Genomic DNA, 26,747 nt, shown 5'->3' on the forward strand with positions numbered 1-26,747 from the left:
ACACCTGCGGACAGAGCGCTGGGCGGAAGTGCGATGCCCCTGGCTTATCTTGTGCCTCCTTTATTCTCTGGTCAGAAAACTTCACCAGCTCAGACCCAGCCCCTCCTGCCTTGCCTGGTCCAGGCCTTGCCCAGGCCACTGTGGCCACCTGGAGCAGAATCCAGGCTTCCCGGCCAGCGGTCCTCACCCACAGTTCACCGGCTGCAGAGCGCTTTGGCATGAGGACCTGCACCCTCACGGCCTGAGGACAGCTGGCGTGTCTTCCCTTCCCCTGTGCAGGCATCGCTGGGTTCTTATTTAAACTTTGTGTCTGTTGCTGTCCCTTTCGGTTCTGCTCTGACCCAGGTTCTCAGCCAGGTACCAATCCCCAGAGGCCTGAGCCATATATGCTGCCAGCCCCCGGGGGAGAGGACTCTAAGCCCAGGGTGGCACCAGACTCCAGAAGGGTCAGGTCACAGGACTAGTGAGGGGAGCATGAAAACCAGGCTGAACTGCAGAGTGAATCTTCTTCCCCTCTCAGGGTCAGGGGATAAAGCGTGGCCGTGGCCAAGCAAGAACCTGAGGCCAGCCCCCCACACCCACCCCCGTCCTGTGCCAGCACAGAGCAGGTGCTAAGTGAACACAGCCCTGACTGAGTGAGGGCAGAGCCTCCTGCAGCCGCCAGCAGCACATGAGGCTGCCCGCCTGGCCGGCCCTGAGAGTCTGTGGGAGTCGCCCCGTCAAGGGCAAGAGGAGGCCTGAGGGAGGAGAGCTGTGGAGAGCACAGCAGAGACTCTGTGCAGAGTGGGGGTGGCGGCAGCTGTGGATGCAGCTTCACTTGGTGGGGGGCTCACTTGTCCCCCAGGCCTCTCGGGTTCCTTCCAGGCTCAGGGGTCTGAGTCCTGCAGTCTGAGCCTCTGGGCCTGGCCTGACCAACACTCTGGACGCCACCCAGAGGCCAAGCCTGGGGTGGCTGCGCTGCCTTCTTGAGGGGATGAACAGTCCCTGGACACAAAGATGGGTGCTGAGGATCTCTCGGGATCCTGAGGTTCTTCTCAAATGCTTCTTCTCGGCAGAGACTGTGGTCCTGGGGTCGTATCCTCAGGAGAACTTGGGAGAAGGCCAGGCGGAGGGTGCAGACCTGCCTGGGGGTGAAGAGGGCCGTCTCAGCCCCCAGGGTCACCGGCATCCTTAGGTCAGCCAGAAAGGGGTAGGCTGGAGTGACAGCTGGTGGCCAGCCCCCTGTGTGACATGACCACTGTCCCCTGTCCATCCTGCTCATGCCATGGGCTCCAGCCACAGTGCTACAGCTGTGCTCAGCGGGACAGCCCTGTCCCGGCCATGCCTGAGCACTTCCGGTTGGCAGGCAGGTGAGAGCCTGGTGACCGCTGGAAATAAGGAACAGGAAAGAGCCTGGCCCAGGCTAAGTCCTGCTCAGGCAGAACCGCAGACCCCACGGCTCAGGCGGTAAAGCTGAGACCACTTGTCCTCCTGTGAACCTGGCAGATGTTTGCAGGGACCGCAGCAGAGTCGGGGCTGGGCTCTGGTTCTGTCCATGCTCACTGTGGATGTAAGTGACCCTGGAAGTGTCTCGGCTTCCCTGCGCCCTGTTTCTTCGGGAGCCAGGCACAGTGTTAGCTCCTGTGTCACGGGAATGTGCTGAAGCTGCTCTGAGAGGACGCAGGGACCGCGTTCCCAGGAGGCAGCTGCTGAGCTGGAGAGAGAGATGAGGTAGAGACTGAGTCTTGAGGACATCACGGCCTGGACTGTGCCCAAGAAAAGGACATGGCGACGTGGGGATGGTGGATGTCACTGTCCTGTGTGGGCAGGTGGGATGGGGAAGGCGGCGCCCACCTGGTGCCACGCGGAACCTCTGCCATCAAGGGGCGTGGGAAGTGGTCTCATTTGCCGCTGTTCTGGAAGGCGAGACTGTGGCCAGTAGGGTCAGTAGCTGGCTTTCTACCCCTCCAGAGGACAATGTGGCCACAGAAAACCTCAGAGCATAGTGAGTTCCCCACTCACTGCTGGTGGGACTTGGGCAGAGGTCAGATGACGTTTGGGCACCAGCCCAGGACTAGCAAACTGGGAGAATCTACTTGCTCTCACAATCACTGCGTTTTAAGACAGAATTTCAAAATTTGGAAGAGAATTAAGAAATTTTGTACTCATAAGGCGGAGGCAGGAGGATCATTGCAAGTTTGAGACCAGCCTCAGTTACAAAGTGAGCCCAAGTTCAGCCTGAACTGCAGAGTGAGACCCACCCTGTCTCAAAAAGACAGACAGACAGACAGACAGAAAGAAAGAAAAAAAGAAAGAAAGAAAGAAAGAAAGAACTCTGCTTCCCATCTCACTGTGAGACCTGTGCACTGAATATGTTATGGTACCATTTTGGTTTTGGTTTTGGTTTTTGGTGCTGTTTTATCTGGTTTTGGCTTTAGGTTTTTTGAGACAGGGCCTCACTATGCAGTTCAGGCTGGCCTTGAACTCCCTGGGTGGCTTCAAACTTGAATGAACCCCCTGTCTCAGCATCCTGAGTGCTGAGATTACAGGCCTGCAGCACCATGGCAGCCCTCCTTTCTTTTTCTTTTTTAACATATATAACACTTGTTGAGTGTGACCATTTTTATAGAGTGGGAATATATGTTATCTGGATGTCATCTGGTTACTAACTATCTCCTGGGACAGTTTCCCACATCCATAGCCCATGGAAGTAGCGTTTCTCGGTGGCTCCCTCAGCTTCCTGGGCTGTCCTCCAGTTCCTTAGGTCGCTTTGCCTCCACCCCCTTCTCCTGCCTTTGTTACCGATCAGCATCTTTGCTGGGGCTAAGGTGACCTTGGGCTCAGAGGGGATCTGGCAAGGTCACCTTGGAGAGGCAGCTTGACTGGGCTCTGGGGCTGAATGGGTGAGACAGCGGAGGCGGGAGAGTGTCCTACGCAGAAGGGACAGGGCAGCAGGCCCTTCACCCCAAGTCACAGGGAATGGACAGACCTGGCCTTGGAGCTGGGCCTGCCCAGGCCAAGACGTGAGAGGAAGCTGCCCATTGGGCCTGCAGAGGCAGCCCAGAAAATAGTCCTGCACGATGGCATTGACACAGGCTTGCATAGGTGGGCAGCACCCTGCAGGAGGTTTGACCTGCATTTTTCTGTTATGAGGGGACAGCCGTACCTTACACCCTGAAATGTGTTCTAGTAATTGCTGGTGATTGTTGCCTGTGACAACAGGATTTCTGATTTCCTTTAGTGATACTAGGGATGGAACCCAGGACCTTGCGCAGGGCGGGCTGGGCAGGCACTGAGCCACATCCCCAGCCTGACACATTCCTGATTCTCTTCGGCTAGGATGGGGCCCGAGCGCCCAGCAGGTCTCACCCACCTAGGAGTTGCCCTGCCTCCTGGGCTGTAACATCGGGGCCTCAGCACTAGTCTTCTGTTTTGTGATGGAAAGGACACAAAAGATAAAGGTTCAAATGAATCACCCAGAAACATGCCACTGTGTGAATCAAGACAGTGAAACTCAGGGGCGTGGACCACATCCACCAATCGGCTCACAAACAGAAACCTTGGCTCTGCCAAGGGTCTCAGTGTGAAAGTTATGAGCTTTTACGCTCAAAAAATGAGCGTAAGGATGGGGGCCCCCTGCTGTAAAAATCTGACTGATGAGCCCGGCTCCCACCACTCTGACATCTCAGGTGCCAATGGTTTTTTGCCTCCAGGCCTGGCCCATGTCCTCTCAGGGGCCCCTCTGCCAGCTCACCCAGCTATCCCGGAAGACCAGGGCAGGGGGGGGCAGGAAGTCTGCTTGTGCCAGCCGGGCCAGGGCAAGGAAAGGTGGGGATGGCTCATCCATCCGTCTACAGCCGACCTAGATCCCTCCATCACCTGAAGACAGGCTAGTTGGCTTCTCTCGCCAGGCAAATTTTAATCCCTGAATACAGTTTGTTTTGCATCACTTCATTTTCAAACCTGCGCCTTCCAGAGCACCGGGGCCAGAGGTCTTGTAATGCGTGCAGGTCTATGTCCCTGCCCCCGCACTGCTTCCCCCACAGCCTCTTGGTGTGTCCGACCCCTCCCCACCTGCAGTAGAGCTGTCCTCTGCTGCGTGGACACTGAACTTGTCCTAACAGATGTCAGGATAGCTGTCCAGTGCTCCCCGCCAAACTCTCAGGCTCTCAGAACCTGTGGCTGGGACCTAGCTTTGCAGGTCTACTCAGATGAAGAGGAGGTCCTCCTGGACAGCAGGGGCCTGCTCCAGGGGTGGGCGTCCTTCCAGGGGAATGTGGACATGGACAGGGAGGGTGCATGCAGTGACAGAAGCCGAGGTTGGGATGTGCCATCCACGAGCCAGGGCACCTGAAGCAGCCCAAAAGCACTGGGGAGAAGGTGTGAGCGTCCCCCCAAAACGGCCAGTGAGAGCCCACCAGGAGGCATCTGGATTTTAACTTGTAGCTTCCAGAGCAAGAGGGAATGGACGGCACCCTCAGGGCTGCAGTAGTTTGCTCAGCAGCCTGGGAACCTGTCACATGCTAAGGCTGATGGCTCCACATCCACCTCGTCTCCCAACTCCTGCTGCTGCCCGTCACAGAGGATGGCAGGAGCCTCTATCCTCACCACCATCACAGCCTGGCAGCGTCTTGGGGATGGGACGGAGAGGGAGCCTGAGGTCAGCAGTCCCAGCGGGCAGCGGTGGTGCAGGGAGCCCCTGTCACCCCAAGCTGGACAGGATGAAGGAGCAGGAGGTGACAGGGAGCTGCTTGCACAAGGCCGGCTGCTTTGGGTGGCCAAATGCAGGGTGTGCAGAGGCCAGAGCCGGGGCTCGGAGTCCGGAGGCGCCCTGCTCCGCTCTTCCCTATGTTCTCCTCCCTCGACTTCTCATCTTCTTTTCTGGGCTGCTTTTTGGCCTGAGGGATGCATTTGTTCTTACTGCTACTTTCTCTGTACACAAGTAATACCTGAATACATTGTAGCCGGAAAAGCGGGAGAATCCCTGGGAACTGAAACTCCCCTCCTGGAGCACAGCCTCACAGTCCTGTGCCTTTGCTATGCCGTAGCCACCACTGGAATGGCTTCTTTTTCTGCGGGTATTTGACCAAATGCTCTCTCCTTAGAGGGCTGCTCTCCCTCAGCCCCGGGTGTGGACAGCACTGCATGGCGTATAGAGCTGGACCTTGGTGCTGAACACAGAACGGGTCTCAGAGTCTCCCCACCTCGGAGGTCCTGCCCTCAGCCCCCAGTGGTTGCCTACTGGTCCTCATTAGCGGGTACCTCCTCCTGCTCACAGTACAACGCAGGGCCAGGGGACCTGCTGCTTGCAGTGTGGGAGGTGGCCCTGGGCTGTCACCCTGGGACCGAGGCCGCCCTGCCTGCCTTTGAGACCCAGGCTGCTGAACAGTGGAGGGGTGAGGGCTCAGGACCCCACCCAGCCGCACTTTTCCTGCCCTCCCACGCGCCTTCCTCCTGTCACAGGCTGACAGCCCTGTGTGTCAGAGCAGCAGCCCCTGCCCTGCCCAGAGCAAGGGAACCTAACAGGACTGATGGAGCCCAGATATCAAGGTGAACATGCTCAGCCCCACTTTCCAGGCCACAATGTGTGGAAATCGCTGGGCTCTTAGGGTTCCTGTTTCCCAGCACTGGGCCATACAGAGGAGGAAGCAGAAGCCCAGAGAGGGGCGGCACTCACCCAAGTCACACAGCCCACGAGGGGCAGGCCGGGCCTCCACTCTGGCTTTGCACCAGTGGCCGCAGGCTTTGCCTGTGGTTGCTCAGATCCGAAACTAATGGTGCTGGGGCTGCACCCAGGGGACAGCATCCAGGCGTCTCACGAGCTCCAGCCCCGGCCCTTTTCTAAGAGTTTATTTTCAGACAGGGTCTCACCTTCCCCCTCCAGTTGCCCTGACTGGGCTCAAACTCGTCCCCCTCCTGCCTCAGCCTCCCAGAGGATCACAGGTGTGCATCAAGTCCAGCAGTAGGGCCTGGGCTGTGGATGCCCAGTTTGTCCCCAGGTCAAGGACACAGGAGAACACCTGGCAGTGTGTCCGAGCAGTCTCTCCCCCTGTCCTCTCCTGGCCACCGACACTATTTTCTGTCCAGCTCCTCCCAGGTCCCCTGTCTGCCAGGCTGAGCCACAAGCAGAGTCCGTGGCCCTGTGTGGTGACCTCAAGTGACAGAGCCCTGGGAGGCTGATTTGGCCCAAGAAAAGGTGCAGAGGGGAGGAAGTGCGGAGCGGAGGGCGAGGGGCCTGAGAGGGCAGGCAGCATCTCAGGCTTCCTGGCTGTCTGCAGTGACCTGGCGGGCACAGGTGTCTGGAGGGAAGTGGCCCCGGCCCTGGAGGCCTCACTTGTCAGCAGCTGTGTAGGCGCGGGGAGACCACATCCGCCCCTCCCTCATGGACTGGGGGCACTGCAGGTGCTCAGAACCTCCAGTGCCCCAGCGCAGCTGGGCGGGGCAGGCCACAGCACCCTGCTTTTGGTTTGCTCTGGTTGTCCCACAAGCAGGGCTGGGAGGCGCCCATCACAGGGGCTGAACTGAGCCCTTTGAGGCCCTGGCTGTGAGCAGTGGAAGCCTGGTACTGGGGTTTCTCAGGCAGAGCACCCTGCCCGGGTTAGAGCTGGGATGCAGAGGCTTGGGCCTGTAGCGTCCTGGGCCTCTGGCTGGGGATGAGTGCTCAGGCCTGGCCCTTCCTCCCCGGGGCCCTGGGGGGCCCCCACCACCGCCTCCTTCCTGCTTTTCTGTCCTGGCCTTTGGCTCTGCCTGTGGTTGCTCAGATCCGAAACTAATGGTGCGGGGGCCGCGCCCAGGTGGAGCCTGGGCAGCAGGAAGGCAGCTGTCACACTGCCGAGGCTGCGACCTGAGTCCCCAACACAGAACCACCCCTGCCCTGAAGGCCCAGCCCTCAGCTGATGCTGGTGTGCAGATGCCTGCGGGAGAAGGGGTGGGCGGCACAGGCTCAGCTGTGAATCTAGGTTCTTCCCAGCGTGTCTCCGGCACCTGCTCCGCCCAGCCCACCTCTGGGTCTCAGTTTCCCTCTCTGGAAGAAGAGGGTGGGGAATGGAACAGACTCCCCCAGGACCCTTCCTTTCTGTCCCCTGATCCCTCCTCAGCTCAGCCAAGATGGGTGGGTGGGGCCCTGCAGCCAGGGACAGCCAGGGCTGTGGCTGTGGGACAGGGAGGAGCGAAGTGAACCCCGGTGCCTTTTGTACAGAGGGTTCTAGTTTAAGTGGACGTTGCAAAGGGCCAAGCACAAATGCACATGCTTGGGTGGACACACACAGGATGCAGTGCAGTTTCTGGAAGGTGGGCCAAGCCAAGTGTCTCAGGCAAGATGCGCCTTCCTCAAGGCCACCCTTGGCTGCCTCTGGAAAGGGCAACTGGGCAGCTTCTGTCCATGTTGCTTCCGCTCGTGTCACCCTCACCAGCCGGGACTCAGCATTGGAGGGAGGCTGGCATGTCTTCCCCAAAGGCTTGAGGGTGCCGCTGCCCCCCACTACACCCCGAAGGGGACTGGATGGAGTGCTGAGGCTCTGGTGACACTGGGGCTTAGCATGGCACCACTTGCACTGGCAGAATATCTCGTGCTCCTCAGAGGGGTCCGATTGCTGGACACAGGGACGCCTGGTGGCCACAGACTGTTGGAATTGGGGCTCCTTATAGATCACTCAGTCCCACCTGAGAAATAACACTGCCTGTCCAACTTCTTGCATGCTTCTGGTGCCGTCACTCTCATGACTGTCACCATGCTCTGCACACCCTTGAGGCGCAGGCTCCCTGGAGGGGAGCTCTGAAAGTCCTGGTGATGATGTGGGCACTTGCAGGCACGGCCACAGTCCTGCGCTTCTGCAGTTTGTCCATGTCTTCCTGAGTTGATCCACTTTCCCTCCAGACCGAGATATCTTCTCAGGGGCCTCACCTGGCTGCAGCTCTGGGTCCTGCCTGTCATCCTAGCTGACTCCCTGGATGACCATGTCCTGCTGCAGCCCGTGTGCTTCTGGTCCACCTTCGGGGGCCTGCAAGTGCTTGGCCAGCTGCTGGGGCTCGAGCTGCATGTGCCACCAGGTACCAGGCTCCATTTCCAACCTTCGTAGGAGTAGAGCTGCAGAGACCCGGATCCTTCACAGCTGGGGGAACTCGGACTTAGAGAAGGGAAGACCCACCAGTGAAGCTGGTGCCCTAGTGTGCCGGGCCGCCCCATCCCGGGTTCTCCCACATTCTGTACAGCCAGCCTCCTCCCTCTCAAGCTTCTGGTGACTCAGGAAGCTGCCATCCCCGTTCCGAGCAGTCCGGATGCCCCACCAGCCCTGGGCCTCCCCATAACCTCCTCCTTTTGGAAGGGGAAGTTCTCACGTCCCCTGCACCTCTCCCCTGCAGGGTGTGCTCTGCTCTATGACCTCTGAGGAGGAAGCGGGCCAGCCACCAACTCAGAGAGTTTCCATTCAGCGATTGTTTGGGTTCTGCCCAGCCCTGGGCCACACATCTGTGAGCTCACAGAGTTCTGTGGGCTCCTGGGTCATCTGGACAAATGACCAGGAGTGGAGATACCAGCAAGCATGGTCTGCCTCAGGTCCTGTAGATCCAGAACCAGCCGGGAGCTTCTGTGAGCACACCCACAGTGGACTTCAAAATCGATCTCTGTGCCCCGAGGGGCCCTGGGCTGGACAGGAGACACACAGCCCTAACTGCCCATGGCTGTGTCCTGGGAGCCCGGAACAGGGAGGACAGGGGCCATCCTGACCTAGGGAGGGCCAGAGAGAACTAAGGGAGCTAGACGCCTGACGGTGACCAGGGCAGTGTGGGATGGTCTCGCACATGCATGTTGGGGCCAGGTGGGAGCACATTTTGATCTAGCAAAGTTGCCAGTAGTTTTTAAAAAGTGGTAAGGTTGCCAGGCATGGTGGCATTTGCCTATAATTCCAGCACATAGGAGGCTGAGACAGGAGGATCATTGTACATTCCAGACCAGCCTGAGATACAAAGTGAGCTCAAGGCCAGCCCGAACTGCATAGTGAGACCCTGTCTCAAAAAGACAATAATAGGGGCTGGGGATTTAGCTCAGCGGCATAAGCACCTGCCTTGCAAGCAGGTGGTCGTGAGTTCGATCCTTGGTACCGATAAAAATGAAAAAGACAAAAAAAAAAAAAAAATGAAAAAAGACAATAATAATAAGAGACAAGGTACTATTCCATGCCAGCCTTCCTCATAACTATTTGTGGGGGTGTGGAAACCCCGAAGGGTGGGCCATGCTAGACATGCTCACAAGCTAGTTCATTAATTTGTCGCTGGTGTGGGAAAGCGAAGGCAAGCGTGAGCTGCAGGCTAAGCACACACTCTGCTGCTGTACGTGCTGCACCCTGGGTCGGCCCCAGCCCTGAACAGAATTTCAGAAAGCAGTGTGTTCGCTAAAGTATCAATTGCAAATTTAAAAACAGGAAATACTGTCACTCCCCAGCACACCTGGCTGAGGCAGCAGGTGGTGAGTTGGAGGGTGGCCTGGACTGTGTGGTGAAACCCTGGTCAGAAAAAGCCCACCAAAATAAATAACTAAAAGTAAAAAATGGAGGTAACCTAAACACCCCACAGTAGATAAATTCATTCTTTTTTTTGTCTTTTTCCTTTTTATCGGTACCAGGGATCGAACTCACGACTGCCTGCTTGCAAGGCAGGTGCTTATGCCGCTGAGCTAAATCCCCAGCCCCATACATGTATGCAGTAGTCCTGCAGGGTAGTAAATGCTTACAGCATGTCAACTAAGGCGTAAGAAAGCGTACGTCATAGTCCAGTGCTGATACAGCTGTGGAGACCGATGTGTGCCTTAGGGTTGTCTTGAGTAGTGGGACTTAATTTTTATATTTTTCTGTATTTTCCATCCTGGAGAAAGATGTCTGGGGACCGACTGTGGGCTCTGAGGGACTCGTGCTAAGGCCATGTCCCGCCTGGGGTCTGGCAGCCTTAATTCCAGACATGTGGTGCTAGGGCTTAAACCCAGGGCCTTGCACTAAGCTTCGGCCCAGCCCTTTTTTGGTTTTTTGAGACAAGGTCTTGCTAAGTCATGAAGTTGCCAGAGCTGGGCTTGAACTTAGGATCCTCCCGCCTCAGCCTCCCAGAGTGCTGGGATCCAGGCGTGCGCCGCCATGCCCAGCGGTCTGGCAGCTTTTTACACAGGAGAATTCTCGACTGTTCTGTGATTGCCATTACTTGGAACAAAGCAGGGTCTCAGGTCTTGGTTCAGACGGCAAAGCGCAAAGCGTGAGAGCTGGTGGCAGCCCGAGCCATCAGCCAGCACACAGCTGGGATCTCTATTCCCAGCGCATTTCTCGGAGGTACAGCACAAACATTTCTGCAGTGGTCGAGCTGTTCTGTGTTCGAGGTGCTGTGGGGGCATCAGGTCCTACACAGCCTTGTGGGAATCAACCCCAGCATAATCACGAATCCAGATCTGGGTGGTTCTAGGGTCCCGGAGTTCTCAGCCTTCTGCTCTACGGTGACATTCGCACCCCTGGTTCCGAGGCCAGGTCAGACAGAGGCATGCGTGACCCTGTCTCAAGCCCCAGGTCTCAGTCACCTCCCTTGTGGCGCCTTTGCCTCCAGTGCTCGGGAAGGAGCTGAGATGCACACCCCGAGCTGGAACCCCGAGGGATCACGGGTGAACTGACAGACCTCCAGACACCCACAGGGCTGGGGGCGGCGCACCTGCACCAGCAGCAGAGCAGCCTGGACCCAGGTGTTCCTGCTCTGGAAGAACAGTACCCCGGCTCACCTGGGCCAGCGGTGGCACCAGGGAAGGGGTGGCCTTGTGACCGTCTTCCTCCCTTCTCCTCCTCCCTCCTCCCTCCTCCCTCTGGCTCTGGCACCTCCAGACTCCTATACTGACAGCTCCTCTAGCTCTCCTGTCCCTGGAAGAGGGTGGGTGGCAGCTGCACACCAGGGCCTGGGGGTGGCGCCATGCTTCCTCCCCCTGCCAGGCTCATGCCTGCCACTTTGGGGCAGAGAGGCTGTCTTGGAAGCTGCTGGTGGGGATGGGCTCTGCTGGCAGAGTGTGCTTTCCAGGGGTTCCAGGCCAGGAAACAGTGCCCATTTTTATCCTAATAATTGCTTTTCAGAAATCTGTTACCATAGTCAAAAGTAATGTTTGTCCTCTGTAATACACAAACACTTTTGCAACTTTTCATGGACTGATTTTTTTTTTCTTTTTGGTACCAGAGATCAAACTCATGACCTTGTGCTTGCCAGGGAGGTACTTATACTGAGCTAAACCCCTGGCCCCAATGGTCTGACTTTTTAAGTAGTTTTGTGTAAGTGGCCCTTAAAATAGGATCTGGAACATTTTTTCCTATTTTTTCTTTATTTCTTTTCTTTCCTTTTTTTTTTTTTTTTTTTTGAGGGTTACGCCACATAGTCCATGCTGGTCTTAAACTGATGGCAATCCTCCTGCCTCAGCCTCCCACGTGCTGAGGTGACAGGTGTGTACCACCACACCTGGTTCATCTGTGAAACCTCAGGTTCAGCTCACACTGGGTGTGATGGAGAAGGCCCTCCATCAGTTTCTCCTGTCAGACTCGGCTGGGGCAGGCCCAGGCTGGATGAAGGGCCTGCAGAGGGAGGCCTGAGCCTCCCTGATCCAGTTCTTAACCCACCAGCCTCAGCTTCTCATCTGCAAATCATTTCTTCCAGCGGCACCGAGAACAAGAGCAGTCGCCCAAGGCAGAGCCCCAGGAGCTGAGTCCCCTCCATAAGGATGCAAGTAAGTGGCAGTCCCCACGCCTGTCCCCACTGACACTCTGAGGCTTCTGTCTTGCAGTCAAAAAACAGACGTAGCTGGAGCCCCTGCATCTCAGTGGGTTGTGTTAATAGGAGTATCTTGTCCGAAACCGTGGAGGTGATAATCTTGTCCTGGGCTTCCTTGTTCTGAGCTGCTGACGCCATACCTAGAATGCCATGTCTATTTCTGGAAAGTATTTCTGAGGGATTCAGAAAAAATGGAGGAAGTACAGTACAGCTAAATCAGGCTAGTAAAAAACTCTGGAAAGTATGTCCTGAGAGGAACAGGAGAAGGGACAGAGATCGGTCCACCCGGAAGGAAGACGTCACCGTAAAACCGCGCTTTTCCCCCACGAGAGTCTGAAGTGGCCCAGTGGAGAAGAAAGATGAGCTTTGTTCTGGGCGCCCCGGAGGTCGGTACCAGGTCCTTGAGGTGGTGACGCTGCGCAGCCCGAATTCAGCGCAGTCTCAAAGAGTGGCTTGTGCAGCTGCCTGGCGACAGAGTGAGCTGTCCCTCTGGCGGTGTTGGGTTTCAGCCTGGAGCTGCGGTGATACTGCAGTGGATCGAGTTCAAGCCCCAGATAAGCAACCCGACCGAATCTGGGGCTTCTCCCGTCTGTGTATCAAAATTCCCCGAGCAGCGTCACAGACACAGATGCCAGGGCCGCACCGATGACTCAGGAAGAATCTCAGCACGGCTGAGGGACCCGCATTTTCAAAGGGCTTTTTAGGTAGGCTTCTCCCATGCTGGGCCAGTCTGGTCCTGACCCCCTGGACCAGCAGGGAGCCAGAGGACTCAGCAGTGCCTGGTTCTGGGGTCACCTCCATCTGTGCACTCCGGGAGCTCAGGCCTGAAGGACACCAGCCTCTCGCTCTGTCTGGATGGAGCTGGCCACAGGGCTGGCTTCTCCCTTGTCCTTACATTGCTAGCCAGCTGGGCCAGACCCTGCCTCGGACCTTCACCATGACCATAGAAAGCTCATCGCAGCAGCAACAGCAGTGCTAGGATCGGCCAGAGCGCACAGGAAAAGCACTTCATGAACAAGGAGACCCTCCCTGCTCACAGGCAGCCCCTCCGCACATAGCTGGGGAGGTGTGATGGTGACAGTGAGCAGTCCCAGGCCCCAGCAGGATGAAGCGACCCCTTCCACACATCCGGAGGAGGGGAGCTGAGGGGGCGGTGGCCGACCGACTGCAAAGCCATGTCCTGGCAGAGGAGTCTCAGCTGGCCCTCGGTTCTAGCCCCGCCTGACCTGAGGGCCATGTTGCCAGTTCTTTGAATCCTTTCAGAAAAAGAGTCAGGAATCCACGTTAGTAAGGAAACTTCCCAGTTGTGCACGCTCAGTGACTGTGTTCTGGTGCAGATGTGGGTCAGGACAAATCAAACTCCCTCTGGCCCAGCCATCCCAGGTGCTGGAGGCTGCAGAGACGGCCAGTTCCTGCCCTGAGCAGGAGGAGGGATCCAGGGGCTGTCCTTAAGGGTCTGGGGTTCGCATCCTTCGCCGCGGCTCCCCACACTGCCCGTGCTGAGTGTTTGGCTTTCTCCCTGCAGCCGCAGCTCTCCAGCAGTGCCCATTCAATGAGGCCGAGCAGCGCCAGGACAGCGCCAGGCTGTGGCAGCCACATGAGGAGCAGGAGGAGAGGGCCCGACAGGTAGGACCCGCGCCCCACATCACTGCCTGGGGGCTTTGGTTTGGGGTCACAAGTGTTTCCTGCCCTTCTTGTGAAGAGGGAGTCATTGATCCACCGCATACATGTCTATTTACGGCCACCCCACGTGAGACCCCCTAGGCTATGAGCAGCAGAGCAGGCAGGCGCTGTCACCAAGCCAGGCTGGCAGCTGAGAAGCATCGAAGTGCCTGGATTTGTTGCCTTCAGGACCACTATGCATTCACGTGGGGCACCGAGCTAGGTCTGGCCGGTGAGCAGTAAAAGAAAACCCAGCATCCCTTCTAGCCTGAGTGTGATTGCTGATTTAAAACCCTCGAGGTGTGGTGTGTGCCCATAATCCCAGCACTTGGGAGGCTGAGGTAGGAGGGTCACCAGGAGTTGTAGGCCATCTAGGGCTCTTTAGTGAGACCCTCTCTCAAAACTACTTTTTAAAATGATACATATGGAGAGAGAAAGACTAAAGCTGAGGATCACAAGTTCAAGGTCAGCCTAGGTAAACTGACAAGACAGAAATTTAGAAAGGCTGGACTGTAGCTCAGTGACAGAGCCGCTGAATCCCAGGACCTCAAGAGAAGACGATTTGAGAGTGGATGTGGAAGGCACTCGGGCTCTGGCCGGCCTGTCAGTCAGAGGTCAGGATGCAGCAGATGGGAAGACTGAAAACACTCATCACCAACAGCCGCACAGACAGAGCTGCGTGCACAGCTGCAGTCTTTTCTAAACAGACCGTGTGTCCCAGGTCGGTGGCCGAGTGGGTTCCAGACAGACAGTTAAAGGGAATGAATCAGAGGATTCAGAGCAGACTTCTTACACCTTGCTGAGATATTCCCTACTGCTGTCCTCTTCCCTGGTCGGGGAGGAAACACGGCTGTCAGGAGAAGCGGGTTTTCCGTGGCCTTGGGCCTGGTGGTGACCTTTACCTGGGATGCTCACCTTGAGGGTCCCTGGGGGCCCTGGATCTGGTCATGGGGGAGACAGGAGCTGGCCTCGGTTGCACTCCTGGAACCTCTCTCCGCTGGGCTTCGGCTTTGGATGGTCGTGCTCTGTACCCTTGCAGGTGGCCCAGGCCTGGGAACGTCCAAATTGTGGGGCAGTGAGACTGGTGGGGCTCAGTCAGCCTGGAGCCATGCTTGTGTCTCCACCGGGCTGCTGGCCTAAGCAGCAGACCAGCTGGTGGGACCTGCTGGGTAGAGGATCCTGGGCTCTGATTGACTCATTGCAGGCGTGGGCTCTGATTGGCTCATTGCAGGCGTGGGCTCTGATCCCGAGGCTGAGCTCCAAGATTTCATTCCCTCTCGCCCTCTCGCCCCAGGTGGAGAAGGCTAGGGAGCTGGAGCTCCGGGAGAGACTGGAGGAGCAGCGGAGCGTCCTGGAGGGACAGCATGAGGAGGCCCTTCGAGGTGAGGATGCAGGTGGCCCACCCGGCCCTACTGCCCGATCCCCTCCTTCTGCATCACAGCCGGAGTTCACAGGACCCTTGGCCCCAGAAAAAGATGGAATTTTCTTCTGGAGCCCTAATTTTAAAAGTCTGGCATCAAATCAGGTGTAGGGGTGCTTTCCTGTAATCCCAGCACTCTGGGAGGCTGAGGCAAGAAAATCACAAGTTTGAGCCCAGCCTGGGCAATTGAGTGGTTTAGAAAGATCCTGTCTCAAAAACTAAAGGCCTGGAGGTGTGGCTCAGGGTAGAGGCCCTAGTTTCATCCCCAAGACAAAAATCAAGCCAAACCGAAGTGGTACCATGTTGCTTTACCTTATTTGACAGTTTTTTGTTTTTAAAGCAGTGCCTATACATTAAAGGAACTGTCAGAAACCTAAGAATTTGTAAGGAAAGTGTTGTGAAGTAGCCATACCCCACCCCACAACGACCACAGCCTATAGCATTTGCAGTTGCATGAAGAATTTTGTTAAATAGCTTTTTCCTCTTACATCACTGACTGTGATCATTACAGAAAATCAAGAATCCGTGAGTGACATGGGAAAAGACCCTTTAGCGCAGTGGGGAAGGCCTGTCCCCGGCCAGCTCTGCTGCCCTTTGGGTGTGTCACTTTAAGGACTTCCTTCTCCTGCCTCACAGATGTGTGTGAAAATGCAGCCATGTCACAGCAGACAGGTGCAGACAGGACTTAGGACGGTGCACAATGCTTGGCGGGTGATGGCCAGCACCTGCTGCCTTCCTGAGGAAATGTCCTGTGTGGCGCCCCCCAGCTGGCCCGGTTGTCACGCTGCTGGTGGTCCCTGCTGGGCTTCCTCTCTGCCTGCGCCGGGTGTCCATCTGTGCACACTAAGTGGCTGTTGGGCTTTCACCTTGAGTTACACCGGGACCTTGTAGGACCTCTAGCATTCCCATCCTTACCTTCCTTCATGTAAGGCATCCCCAGGGTCAGAGGTAGTTTCCCTGTCTTTGCTATCATTTATAATAACAAGGACGCTTGCGCAGTGAACTTTATCTGGTAAAATCTTTGCCGGTTCCTAATGTTATTTTTCGTGCACCCTCCTGGTAGAATCCATAGGGCTAAGCTTGTGTGTATGTAGTTCCATAGTGGAGAAATAGGCATAATATGTACCATGGTTACATTAACACATCCTCAGTGCCACCACTGCAGACCTGCTCCCAACACTGACCTCACCCTAAGGCAGCCTCTGTCCCGACAGGCAGTAGCTCCTCTTCCTCCCACCAACCTCTGGCCACCACAAATCTGCTGTCTGTCCCTGTGCCCCATCCACTCCAGGAAGCCCTGTAAATAGAATTGTAAGATCTGTGGCCTTCACCTCCAGCTTCCTTTCCCCAATGTGAGGTTTTCAGAGCCTGTCTGTACCACAGCATACATCCAAACCCATTCCTTTTTATGGCTGAGTATATTCCACTGCATGGGACAGGGTTTATTGATGCATATCGGGCCACCTCTGCCCTCTCCCACCCTCAGCAGTGCCCGCATGGACATCTCAGGTGTACACTGGGGGAGAACAGCCGTACTGGCCTTTTGAAGAACCACTGAGCTCGTTCCCACAGCAACTGCACTGCCTTGTGCTCCCCTAGCCAGGCACAGGTCCTGGCTGCTCTGTGATCTCACCAATATCTGTGATTTTCCAAACTCACTGTCACATGCATGCATGTGAAGTGGTCATCACGGTTTTCTTTTTCTTTTCTTTTTTTTTTTTTTTTAAACCGGTACCAGGGATCGAACTCACGACCACCTGCTTACAAAGCAGGTGCTTATGCCGCTGAGCTAAATCCCCAGCTCTGGTCATCACGGTTTTAATTCGAGTTTCCATGATGATGCACATGGCTGAGCAGCTCTCCAGTGTTCACTGCTCATCCGTGTGTTGTCCTTGGAGGCTGTGGCATTTTTGAAACAGACCCTGAAAATGATTTTGCTTTGCATTGTCCATATGTGTGTGCTCTTTCCCCTAGAATAAACCCTGTTTCCTTGAGAATAAGAACAGGCCGGATAATAGCCTTAAAAACTAGAAGCCCAAACCGCCAGCCCAACCACCCTGTCCCTGCCTCCCCTGCTTGGGACTGCTCTTGGGGCAGGTCAGACCGGGACAGGCTGGCGGGGCTGGCAGCTTTGACCTCTGGTTTTCAAGCTAGCTATTTTTCAGCAGGGTCTTCTTTTCTGGGAAGCACAATATTTATCTTTTCAAAAACACAGTTATCACAAGCACCTGTCTGGCAAGCATGAGGTCATGATTTCTATCCCTGATACCACAAAAGGTGAAAACACAGTTACGATTATTTGACATGCAGCATTTTATATCTGTACTTTTCATTTAACATTCTATTGAAATGATTCAGCACCTGCTGCTGCTAGAATGTTTAGAAGGGCTGGACTAGAACCACATGGTTGCTTATTTCCTGTGAATCTAGACACCTAGATGCTCGCTGCTGTATCACTGATGTAAACAGCTTTTGCATAAAGCTTTGCTGGCGATTCCCAGGAGAGCTCCGAAGTCCTGAAGGAGAGGAACTGGAACAGAGGCGTGAGAGATTTCAGGACTCTTAAAGCATAGCAAGACGTGAGCAGGGGCCACCTTGAAGTGGAGCTAAGCCCCTTGCCAGAGAACTTCAGAGCCACGCTGTGATGCTAGCACAGCCGCCACCAGCCCGGCTGTCCCTCAGCCGCTTACATCTCAGCCCCATTGCTCTCTGAAACCCGCCTTCTCCACTTCACAGGGGTCTGTGGGAAAAGAAGCTTTTCTCTAAACTTTGTATTATTTTTATCACTATAAAAGTGGTGATTAGAGTTTTCCTACTGTAAAGCCCAAAGGAGAGTGCCTCTCCTCTCTCCTCAGAATTCCTTTATAGTTATTTTCAAATTGCAACACATTAAGTGTTGCGTAAGTATATATCGAATGAATGAATGAATATACAGCTTGGGGGAACTGCGTGAGAGTTCATTCATTCATGGGATGATACGGCAGTAACTGGGAAGCCTGGTGGTGGCTTTCCATATTCCGTGATTCTTTGTCATCTTTATCTTCTATTTTTGTTTCAATTTTTTTCATTTTAAATTACATGTGTGTGTGTGTGTGCGCACGCGCTGTTCCATAATTTCTAACATCCAGCCTCACGTGTGATTACACAGGCCTGTAGTCTCAGCAATTTGAGAGGCTGAGGCAGGAGGGATACAAGTTCAAGGCCTGGCTTGAGAATTTAGTGAGATCTTGTCTCAAAATTTAAAAAAATAGATTAAAAATAAAGAAGACTTGGGACAGGTCAGTGGAGAGCACTTGGCCAGCCTGCAGCAGGCCCTTGGTCCACTCCTGGCACGGGGAGAAACCAGCTCCTACACATGCGTGGCTGTGTAACCATCTCCGTCATCAGGACGTGAAGTATTCTACTGCCCCAAGGCCTCTGTCCTCTCGTGTTCCTCTTGTCCCCAGGCCTTGGTGACCCTGGTCTGGCTCCATAATGACAGCTTTGTCCTTGGGGAGCCATGGAGCCCCATTTCCACTGCTGAGCTGTGCTCCGGGGTCGGCTCCTTCACTGGCTGCAGGGCATCGGGTTCATTTCCTGTCGGGGTGACCGAGCGGAGCTATTGTAAACTCTGTGTGCAGGTTTTGGGATCACCTGAGTGTTCACCTCTCTGGAGTGAGTGCGAGGGCCTGAGCAGCAGGTCCTGCAGCAAATACAGTTAGCGCGGTGAGAAGCGGCCAGTCTGCGGTCCTGAGCCACCCCCACTTTACCCAGCGCCCGCGGTGACTGGGCCCCACGCCTTGTTGCCCACACTGGTAGTTGTCAGTGTCTTGGGATTTTTTTGTTCGTTTTTGTCTTTTTGAGACAGGATCTCGCTATGCAGTTCACCCTGGCCTTGAGCTCACTTTGTAGCCCAGGCTAGTCTCAAACTTGCAAGGATCCTCCTGCCTCAGCCTCCCGAGTGCTGGGATTACAGGAGGGTGCCATCACGCCTGGCTGGTGTCTTTGTTTAGGCTGGGATTCGGGATGACTCTCCCTGTGGGTCCAGTCTGCATTTTAATAGTGACTAGTGATGTCGAACATCCTTTCATTTCTCAGTTGCTGGCTGTACATCATTCTTGGTCAGATGTCTGAACAAATCTTTCCCCAGTTTAGTTAGCGGATTTGTTCTTATTGTTGAGTTCTAGGAGATCTCTATATGAATACAATACTCCATGCATACAAATTCTCCATGTTTGCAAATACTTTCGCCTAGTCTACACGGAGCTTTGTCTTCTTAGTAAGGTCTGTTTTCTCCTTCCCTTCCTTTCCTTTCTTCCTTCTTTCCTTCTTTTATTTATTCTTGCGGTGCTAGGCATGGAATCCAGGGCCTTTGCTCTGAGCTGCCTCCTCCAAGTATTTACTTCTTTTAAAAACAGGGCCTCACTAAGTCACCACGTTGGCCAGGCTGGGCATGAAATTTTGATCGTCCTGCCACAGCCACCCAGAGTGCCAGCATTATAAGCCTGTGTCACCACATCTGTGAAATAATAACTTTCAGAAAGCAAAATTTTAATTTTGATAAAGTGAAATCACTATTCTTTTCTTCTATTATTATACTTTGGTGTCGTTTCTTATGAGCCTGCCCAGACCCAGGTAACAAAGACTTTCTCTTTTTTCTTGCAACAGTTTTATGGTTTTAGGTTTAACATTTCAATCTATGATCTATATAATCATGTGCTTTTTCTTACTTAGACTGTTGATATGGTAGATCAGAAGATCTAAACTGTTAAATACTCGTCAGATTCCTGGTATTAACCCTGCCAGGTCACGGTATGTTGTTGGCTATATCCATATGAAATAGGGATACATTGCTGAATTTGATTTGCTGATACTTTATTGAGGACGTTCGTGTCTATGTTCATGAGTGACACATGTCTGTAGTTTTCTTATTCTGTTTTTAGTGTCAGGGTAAAACTTACATCATGAAAAAAAAAAACTTGCATCATGGAATGAGTTGGAAAATCTCCACTTTCTGGAAAAGGGTAAAAATTGGTGTCATGTCATTCTTAAGTGATCAATAGAATTTGGCGTGGAACCATCTGTGCTTGGGTATTTCTGTCCCAGAATGTGTTTACGTACAAATTCAATTCTTTTCACCAATGAAGGAACCCACGGTTTTACATTTTACCCTGGGTGAGGGGTCTGTAGCTTTGGCAGAGTTGGTACATTTCATTGGAGCCGTCAAATTGACATGCATAGAACTGTCCGTAGTGTTCCTTCCCTGGGTGTCATTCTGTGTGTTTACTGCGTCCGGAGTGATGGCCTCCCCCTCGCTCCCGGTGCAGAGAACCCTTTTCCCTGTCGTGTGTTCTCTTTTCCCTCTTGTTCTTAATCAGGGTTATTATTTTGTTGACCCTTTCAAAGGGGCTTTTAGTGCCATTAGTGTTTTTTCCCATCTGCCCATGTTTAATCTCACTGATGCTTGTTGTATCTCTTCTGTTCACTTGCCTATGTTGGCTCTTCTTTTATGATTCCTTAAAGTAGAAACTTAGATTATTGCTTTGAGACTTTCTAACGTAAGCACACCGCCTGTGACCCTCCTGCCTCAGCCTCAGCGCCCTGCCTGCTCCCTCAGCTGACTAAGCCTTCCTGCCCGCTCTGTTCTGCTTCTCTTCCTGCCATCGAGCGGCCCTTTCTCCACTGTCTTCTTTCCACCCAGACAAGGTTGGAATTTTCCGAAGGGCGCAGAGGGGTGATAAACAGCGCTGGCTTGGGGAGTGACGAGCAGCTGCGGCTCTGTGCAGATGGCTCCGTCTGGAAGCCTCCAGTGTCCTCAACTCTTGCGATCCTTGAGTCACCCCGTGGGGTGGTTGGGCGAGCACACTGACCCCACTCCACGGTCACGGCAGCAGGCCTTTTAGGTGCTGGATGTGCCCTTCTTGAGGTCCCTGTGCTGGAGAAGCAGAGCCACGCCAGGTGGATTCCCAGCCCCAGGTCTGACGTCCTTCGCCGCAGCGTTGTCCTCTGGTGTGACAGGAGCGCTTGGTGACTGTGTGATTTGGCTGACCCAGCTTACAAGGCGTCTGCCCTAGGCATCTTTCACAGTGCGATGCCTGAGGTGGACAGGCCTGCTGCAACGTCTCTGGATCGCAGCCTCAGTGAGGGGGGCAGCACCCACAGCCCACTAGGTTCACAGCTGTAGTTTGTTTCCATCCCATGAGCCTTGTTAAATACCTGGTGTATTTCCGGCAGAGCCCCCCAGCTAAACTAGGAGACAGGAGGATGGTAAGCCCCTCCCCAGCTCCTGGCCCTTACAGGGCCTGGGTGATCATCTCCACCCTTCTGTTCTCAAGGGATTTTCCAGAAGACTTAGGGAAAAGTGTCTGGGCTTATGGAGCTCTTCTTTCCCCCACAGTCCTCCGGGAGTCACATGAACAGGAGAAGGAGGCCCTGACCCTCGCCTTCCAGGAGGCCAAAGCTGCCCTTCAGGTGAGATGACTGAGCAGTGCCTGTCCCTGGCATGGGTAGGGCAGAAAAGCAGCCCGGAGCCCCGAGGCAGCCGAGACTGAGGGGCTCTGACGCAGAGGGGCTGAGGTGACCCCCTTCCATGTGCCCCAAGCCCCTGATGTGGCCAGACCATTATTAGCACACGAGGACTCAATTTGCAGCTGGGGTTGGCCAGGTCTGTCGGGAGGATATTAGAGACCGCATGGCTCCACGTGACTAGACAGGTACATAGATGCCCAGGGACTCGTGGGGGTGGGGAGAAGGCATTGGGCTACCTCAGTGTGGCTGCCCAGGGGACATTTCCTAGAGGGAATGAGATCTAAGCGGGAACCCAAAAGATAAGTTAGAATTCCTCAGTAAAGAAGCCCGGGAAGAATGCCCTAAGCAGAAGAGAGCAGTTTATCCTAAAACCTGGAGAAAGGGAAAGACACACAGATTACCTGAGGGACTGGAGGAAGTCCAGGTGCCATGGTGTGATGTTCCAGTGGGCAGGGGAGAGAAGCTGCAGGGCTCGGCCAGGCCAGGAGCCCGAGAGCCGTGCCAAGGGTGGGGTTGGATCCAGAGGCAACGGCTGAGGCTGCAGAGGAGGAAATCTCAGCAGGGAGGAAAGCAACCCGGAGACAGGAGCGAACCTTGTTGTTGGAGCAGAGATTAGATGTGGAGGCAGGAGAGAGGAGATGAGCCCAGAAAAAGTCATCAAGTCCTCAGGGACTTATGGAGCCATTCCAGGCTACACATTGAGAGTGGGGCTGGGGCGCTTCAAGCAGTGCTGAAGGAGTCTAAACCCAAGTCATCACATGGAGCAGACTGCAGAGGAACTGAGGGGCCCGAGCCTCTCCGCCCCTGGGACATGGGGGACTGATCCCCTCCCCCTGCTCCCCTGCAGGACACCATAGCATCCCTGACCGCCCAGCTGGAGGCTTTCCAGGCCAAGATGAGGCGGGTGGAGGAGTCCATCCTGACCCGAGACTACAGGAAGCACATCCAGGTAGGGGCTCCTCTGCTCCTTGAGCCTCTGAGGACTCGGGGCTGGGCATCGTGGGAAAGGCTGCTCTTCCACCAGGCCAAGTCTCGGAGCCGATATCTTCAGAAGGGCCTGGAGCAGAAGGGGTGCACACTTCCCTGAGGGAGAGAGGGAGGCATGGGTACAGGCAGGGGATGGGAAAGTCCCAGCCTCTGGAGCCCATGAGATCTAGGTGCACGAAGCAGACCTCCCACCCAGCACACACCCAGGCAGCTGCTTTACCTGATAAAGTGCTGGGACCCTCCACAAGGGCGTCGTGAGATAAAGCAGATTAATACTTCCCGAGAGTCTGTGGAAAGCCCTCAAGCTGGTCGCAGGACAGGGAGAAGAGAGGCAGCCCGTGCCCTCCTCTAGCTGCTGTCTGCTGAGTCCCTCTGTGTCCCCGCCCAGGACTATGGGAGCCCCAGCCAGTTCTGGGAGCAGGAGCTGGAGAGCCTGCACTTTGTCATCGAGATGAAGAACGAGCGGATTCACGAGCTGGACAAGCGATTGCTCCTCATGGAGACGGTGGTCAGTGGCTGAGCGTGGTGGGGCGCCACCTGGGGCTGCTGCTTTCCGGGCATTTTCATGTAAAAGTATATGCATACCCCCACCCCGGGGCACTGCCCTTCAATCTGCTTCCACACTGAGCAGCCAGCTGGGTCAGGCAGTGACTTCACTGTGGGTCCTGTACTTTTTTTTTTTATTTTAAAGGGGGTAAAATTAAACAGAACAAAATAGAACATAAGAAAGCAATGTAAGAGACATAAATTTCAAAGCTAGCTGACCTGAGATCTTCACTATCATATTGTCTCTCGCTTTCTTCCAAATAGTTGTCCATGTCTTTGCATACAGAGAATTCATACAAAACACCATAGTATAAAACTGATTTGAACAGAATGAGGAAGGCAATTTAGATCTTCAAAACCAGACAATAGGGAAGTCACTAATGGCTGTCATAGAGTTTTTCCTTCGCTTCAAAATAGCTGTCCCATGTGTATTGAAGTTCAACAGAACAAAACAGGCAGTGGGGAGGGGTTGCTTGGTTTCCCAGCACTCCGGGTCCCAGCATAGCGAGGGTCCCAGTAGACACTGGTGGCTCCTGTCCTGGGCCACCACAACCTGCAACACTCACAGCCACTTATGGGGGAGGGGAGGAAGGTGTTTCTGTCTAATGAATTGACCATTTCACTGCCCAAGTTCTGAAATGGCCAACAGACCATAGAAAGACATCTCTTTAGGCTCCTGCTTGAACCAACAGCGTCAGGAAGCTGCTGGCCTTGATTCAGGGCCAGAGGTCCTGTGCTTTCACTGGCGGCTCATCCAGCTGTAACTTGGACCCTGCTGGCAAGTCACCTGACTAATCAGGAGAGACTGGCAAATGTTGCAGGCCAGGCAGGGGCCGAGGACAGGAGGCTTTGTCCACGGAACAGAAACCTCAGAACCCTGGGCTGGATCCAGACAGACGGCACTGCTCAGGGAGTTTCCCTGGGCTCCTGTGTGCAGCGCCCACAGCCCCATCCCAGCCTTTCCTGTCAATTCTGTTGAGCCATTCTTGCAGAGAAGCTGTTGGCTGGCTTAATTCTCCTTCTACAGCCCGGGCCCTTTTGGCTTTCCGAGCCCCTGTCTTCTGTAAGCGGAGGGCGATGTGAGCGGCTGTGTTCTTTTTCACATCTCCCCATAGCAGAGTTAAACGCTGGCAGCCGTTAGCTCTGCAGCCTTATTACAGGCTGTCTCGGTGCTGCGTGACATGCAGCACCCAGGAAGGTTGGATCCACATTTGGGGTACCCTGGACAAGAGGGAGGTGATAGGAGGTACTGTGCCCTGTGAGTCCTGCAACTTCCTGAGCTCATTCTGGTTTGTTACAGAAAGAAAAAAACCTGATGTTAGAGGAGAAAATCACAACCCTGCAACAGGAGAATGAGGACCTTCACGTCCGAGCCCGGAACCAGGCGGTGGTGTCAAGGTAGCTGCCCCCACCTGCTTTCCCCTGCCCCGCTGAGGCCCCCGTGGTCAAGGTCTCTGAGGGCCTGGGGAGTGCTTGACCGGTAGCCGAACCTAGCAAGGAAATGTGGCCTCCTTTCCTCGGGAGTCAGGAAACGCAGCGGACCTGCTCCGCCAGAAACACGGTCGAGTCAGTGTCCGAATCTGTTGCCGCTGCCTCAGTGGGCTTCCTGGGAGGAGGGGAGGAGACAGGAAGTGAGGGGCTAACCCGGCTGCTGGGGATGGCCGGTTCTGAGGGCTTCGGGAGTTCGGGGACCTCAGAAAATACACCTCTCCTGGAATCCCCACGATGGTCCCCAGTGCTGGGTCCTCTGTCATTCTCCCCTAACAATGAGGAAGCTGAAATTCAGTGACAGCAAAGAACCCATCCAAGATTTCACAGAACAGAGATCTAGGGCAGCCCTAAGCTGTCCTGGAGGAGCACAAGCTTCTCCGCAACTGCCAGACAGGTGACAATTGCAGGGCAGGTTGGGGACCCCAGAGTAGGCTGCCGGCCTGGAGAAGGCTGAGTCCCTGCAGCCACCCTGGCCTTGTGTGTACTGCAGGCAGCTCTCGGAGGACCTGCTCCTGGCCCGCCAGGCCCTGGAGAAGGAGTCGCAGATCCGGCAGCAGCTGCAGCAGGAGAAGGAGGAGCTGCTGTACCGCATCCTTGGGTCGGACGCCCCGCCCGCCTTCCCCCTGGCCTCCATCCCTCCCACAGAGGTCTCCTTCCTGGCCACCTAGGGGACAACAGGGCCAGGCCCACTACGATGCCCGTGTTATGACTCCGTCCAGGAGTTTCCGGAGAAGACAGGACAGCCTCTCGGCTCGTGTCCAGGAAGACTCGAGGGCAGGGGTGAGCTGGGAGTCCAGGCAGTGCCCGAGAGCCCTGGGCACTGGGTCACAAGGACCACCCAACTGCCCTAGCAGGCCCTGGGAACACTCAAGAGGAGCCCCCGCCCTCCCGCTCCTGTTGCCCAAATTGGGGAAACTGAGGCTTCTCCTGGTCCACTGACAAAGAGCCAGCTGTGGTCCCAGCCTGCAGCCGTGCTGCCGGCTCTCGGTTCTGTCCTGGTCTTTCCTCAGCCTCAGTTTACCTCTGCTCTGAGGCAGTTACGGTCACTGTCAGGAGACTTGAGGAGCCGACTATAGGCCTGACCAAAGGTCAGCTCAGGGCCGGGGGCGGCACGTGCCCTGCGACTCAGACCAGGTCGGGGACAGCCGGGCCTGAGTCCCTGCAGGCCAGCAAGCACTCCTAGTCCTTAGTCTCGGTGCCACTCAGGCCCAGAGGCCACTTGGGGGACTCTGAGGACCCTCGACAGGCAGAGCAGGGACCTCATCCCTGCACAGATGAAACCCGAGTGGGGAGCAGACCCGAGTCAGGATGGCCCTGCTCTCTTTCCTTTCCCTGGCTCTGGGGCGGTCGGGCTGTGACGAGCCCCTTCTGTCTAATCCCACACCCAGCCCTCTCTCCTCCTGTCTGCCTTTACTCCTCCTGCCATGCAGGGCTCCCGCACGGCCCTCAGCTCCCCCATCTGTGAAAAAGGGGTTGCTGGAATCCAGGTGGTACAGGCCCGTAATCCCCACACTCCTGGAGGCCGAAGCAGGAGGATTGCGAGTTCAAACCTAAGCTAGGCAACTTAGCAAGACCCTGTCTCGAAATAAAAATGGATCTGGGATTGTAGTTCAGTCCCCGCACCATGCATTCACACGGGGCCAGGCGCTCAGTGAGTGACCTCAGCAGGCCCGGCTGTCTGTGGTGTCAGGCTCTTCTCAGGAAGCTTGCCCTCCACGGAGTCTGTCCATGAGATGCTTCCACACAGCCTCTCTCCTTAATCCTCAAGGGTCCCTGAAGCAGGCTCTTGTCCTCAGCAGCAGAGCGAATGGAGGTCACCAGAGCTCAGGGGCCCAGCGTCACAGGAAGCTGGTCCACTGTCGCTGCGGCTGCTTTGCGGGTGGCGGCATCCGCCTGCCTTTCTCAGTCCTCTGGACACAGCCTCTAACTCTTGAGCTCCAGAAGTTCGGAGGTCACCATTTTCTCCACCTCCCCAGTGAGCAGGGGGACCAAGGGGCTTGGAGTACAGGGGTGTTTTTCCGGCCAGTCTCTCGCCACAAAGCCTGAGGCCATTCCTGGGGTGAGGCATACGTGTCATTTTTCATGCAACTTTTCCCAAAGCAGAACAGACGTGTGGTCTGTCTGTAGGACTTCCCCCTCCTTAACGTGCTACTGTGCACTGCAACTTTTCACACAGGGAGCGAAGTATCACGCATCTGCCAAACTTCTTCAGGCTGCAGAATGCACTTTAGGAAGCCTCCTTCCAGCGGGAAGGGGCAGGGCCGGGCAGGGGTTTCCCTCGTGCGGTCCATGGTGGACGGAAATAAACTGTGGTCAGACCCTTACTCAGGGCAGGCAAGCTGAGGAAGCTAAGGGTCACATGAAGATCTTTTCTTTATCT

At 55.2% G+C, this 26,747-nt stretch overlaps 1 protein-coding gene and 1 non-coding gene across 2 annotated transcripts in view; one reads left to right on the forward strand and one right to left on the reverse strand.

Annotated features, from left to right (window-relative positions):
* The window catches only part of Ccdc69 (coiled-coil domain containing 69), a 28,996-nt gene extending 3,759 nt beyond the window's left edge, over positions 1 to 25,237 (forward strand). Inside the window, exons 3-10 of the mRNA XM_013146731.3 lie at positions 11,641 to 11,710; positions 13,280 to 13,380; positions 14,711 to 14,798; positions 21,213 to 21,286; positions 22,191 to 22,292; positions 22,719 to 22,838; positions 24,177 to 24,274; positions 24,858 to 25,237. Of these exons, the coding sequence (XP_013002185.2) occupies positions 11,641 to 11,710; positions 13,280 to 13,380; positions 14,711 to 14,798; positions 21,213 to 21,286; positions 22,191 to 22,292; positions 22,719 to 22,838; positions 24,177 to 24,274; positions 24,858 to 25,035 (831 nt within the window). The 3' untranslated portion in view covers positions 25,036 to 25,237. The remainder of the gene's footprint in view (positions 1 to 11,640; positions 11,711 to 13,279; positions 13,381 to 14,710; positions 14,799 to 21,212; positions 21,287 to 22,190; positions 22,293 to 22,718; positions 22,839 to 24,176; positions 24,275 to 24,857) is intronic.
* Positions 23,467 to 23,602, reverse strand: LOC111755368 (small nucleolar RNA SNORA2/SNORA34 family). The gene has a single exon (XR_002789930.1). It is a non-coding gene; the product is annotated as a small nucleolar RNA SNORA2/SNORA34 family (small nucleolar RNA).
* Positions 25,238 to 26,747: the final 1,510 nt, after the last annotated feature.

Source organism: Cavia porcellus, unplaced genomic scaffold (genome assembly GCF_034190915.1).
Source record: "Cavia porcellus strain 051 isolate PalLab524CR breed Dunkin Hartley unplaced genomic scaffold, mCavPor4.1 scaffold_19, whole genome shotgun sequence".
In the NCBI taxonomy this organism is placed as follows: domain Eukaryota; kingdom Metazoa; phylum Chordata; class Mammalia; order Rodentia; family Caviidae; genus Cavia; species Cavia porcellus.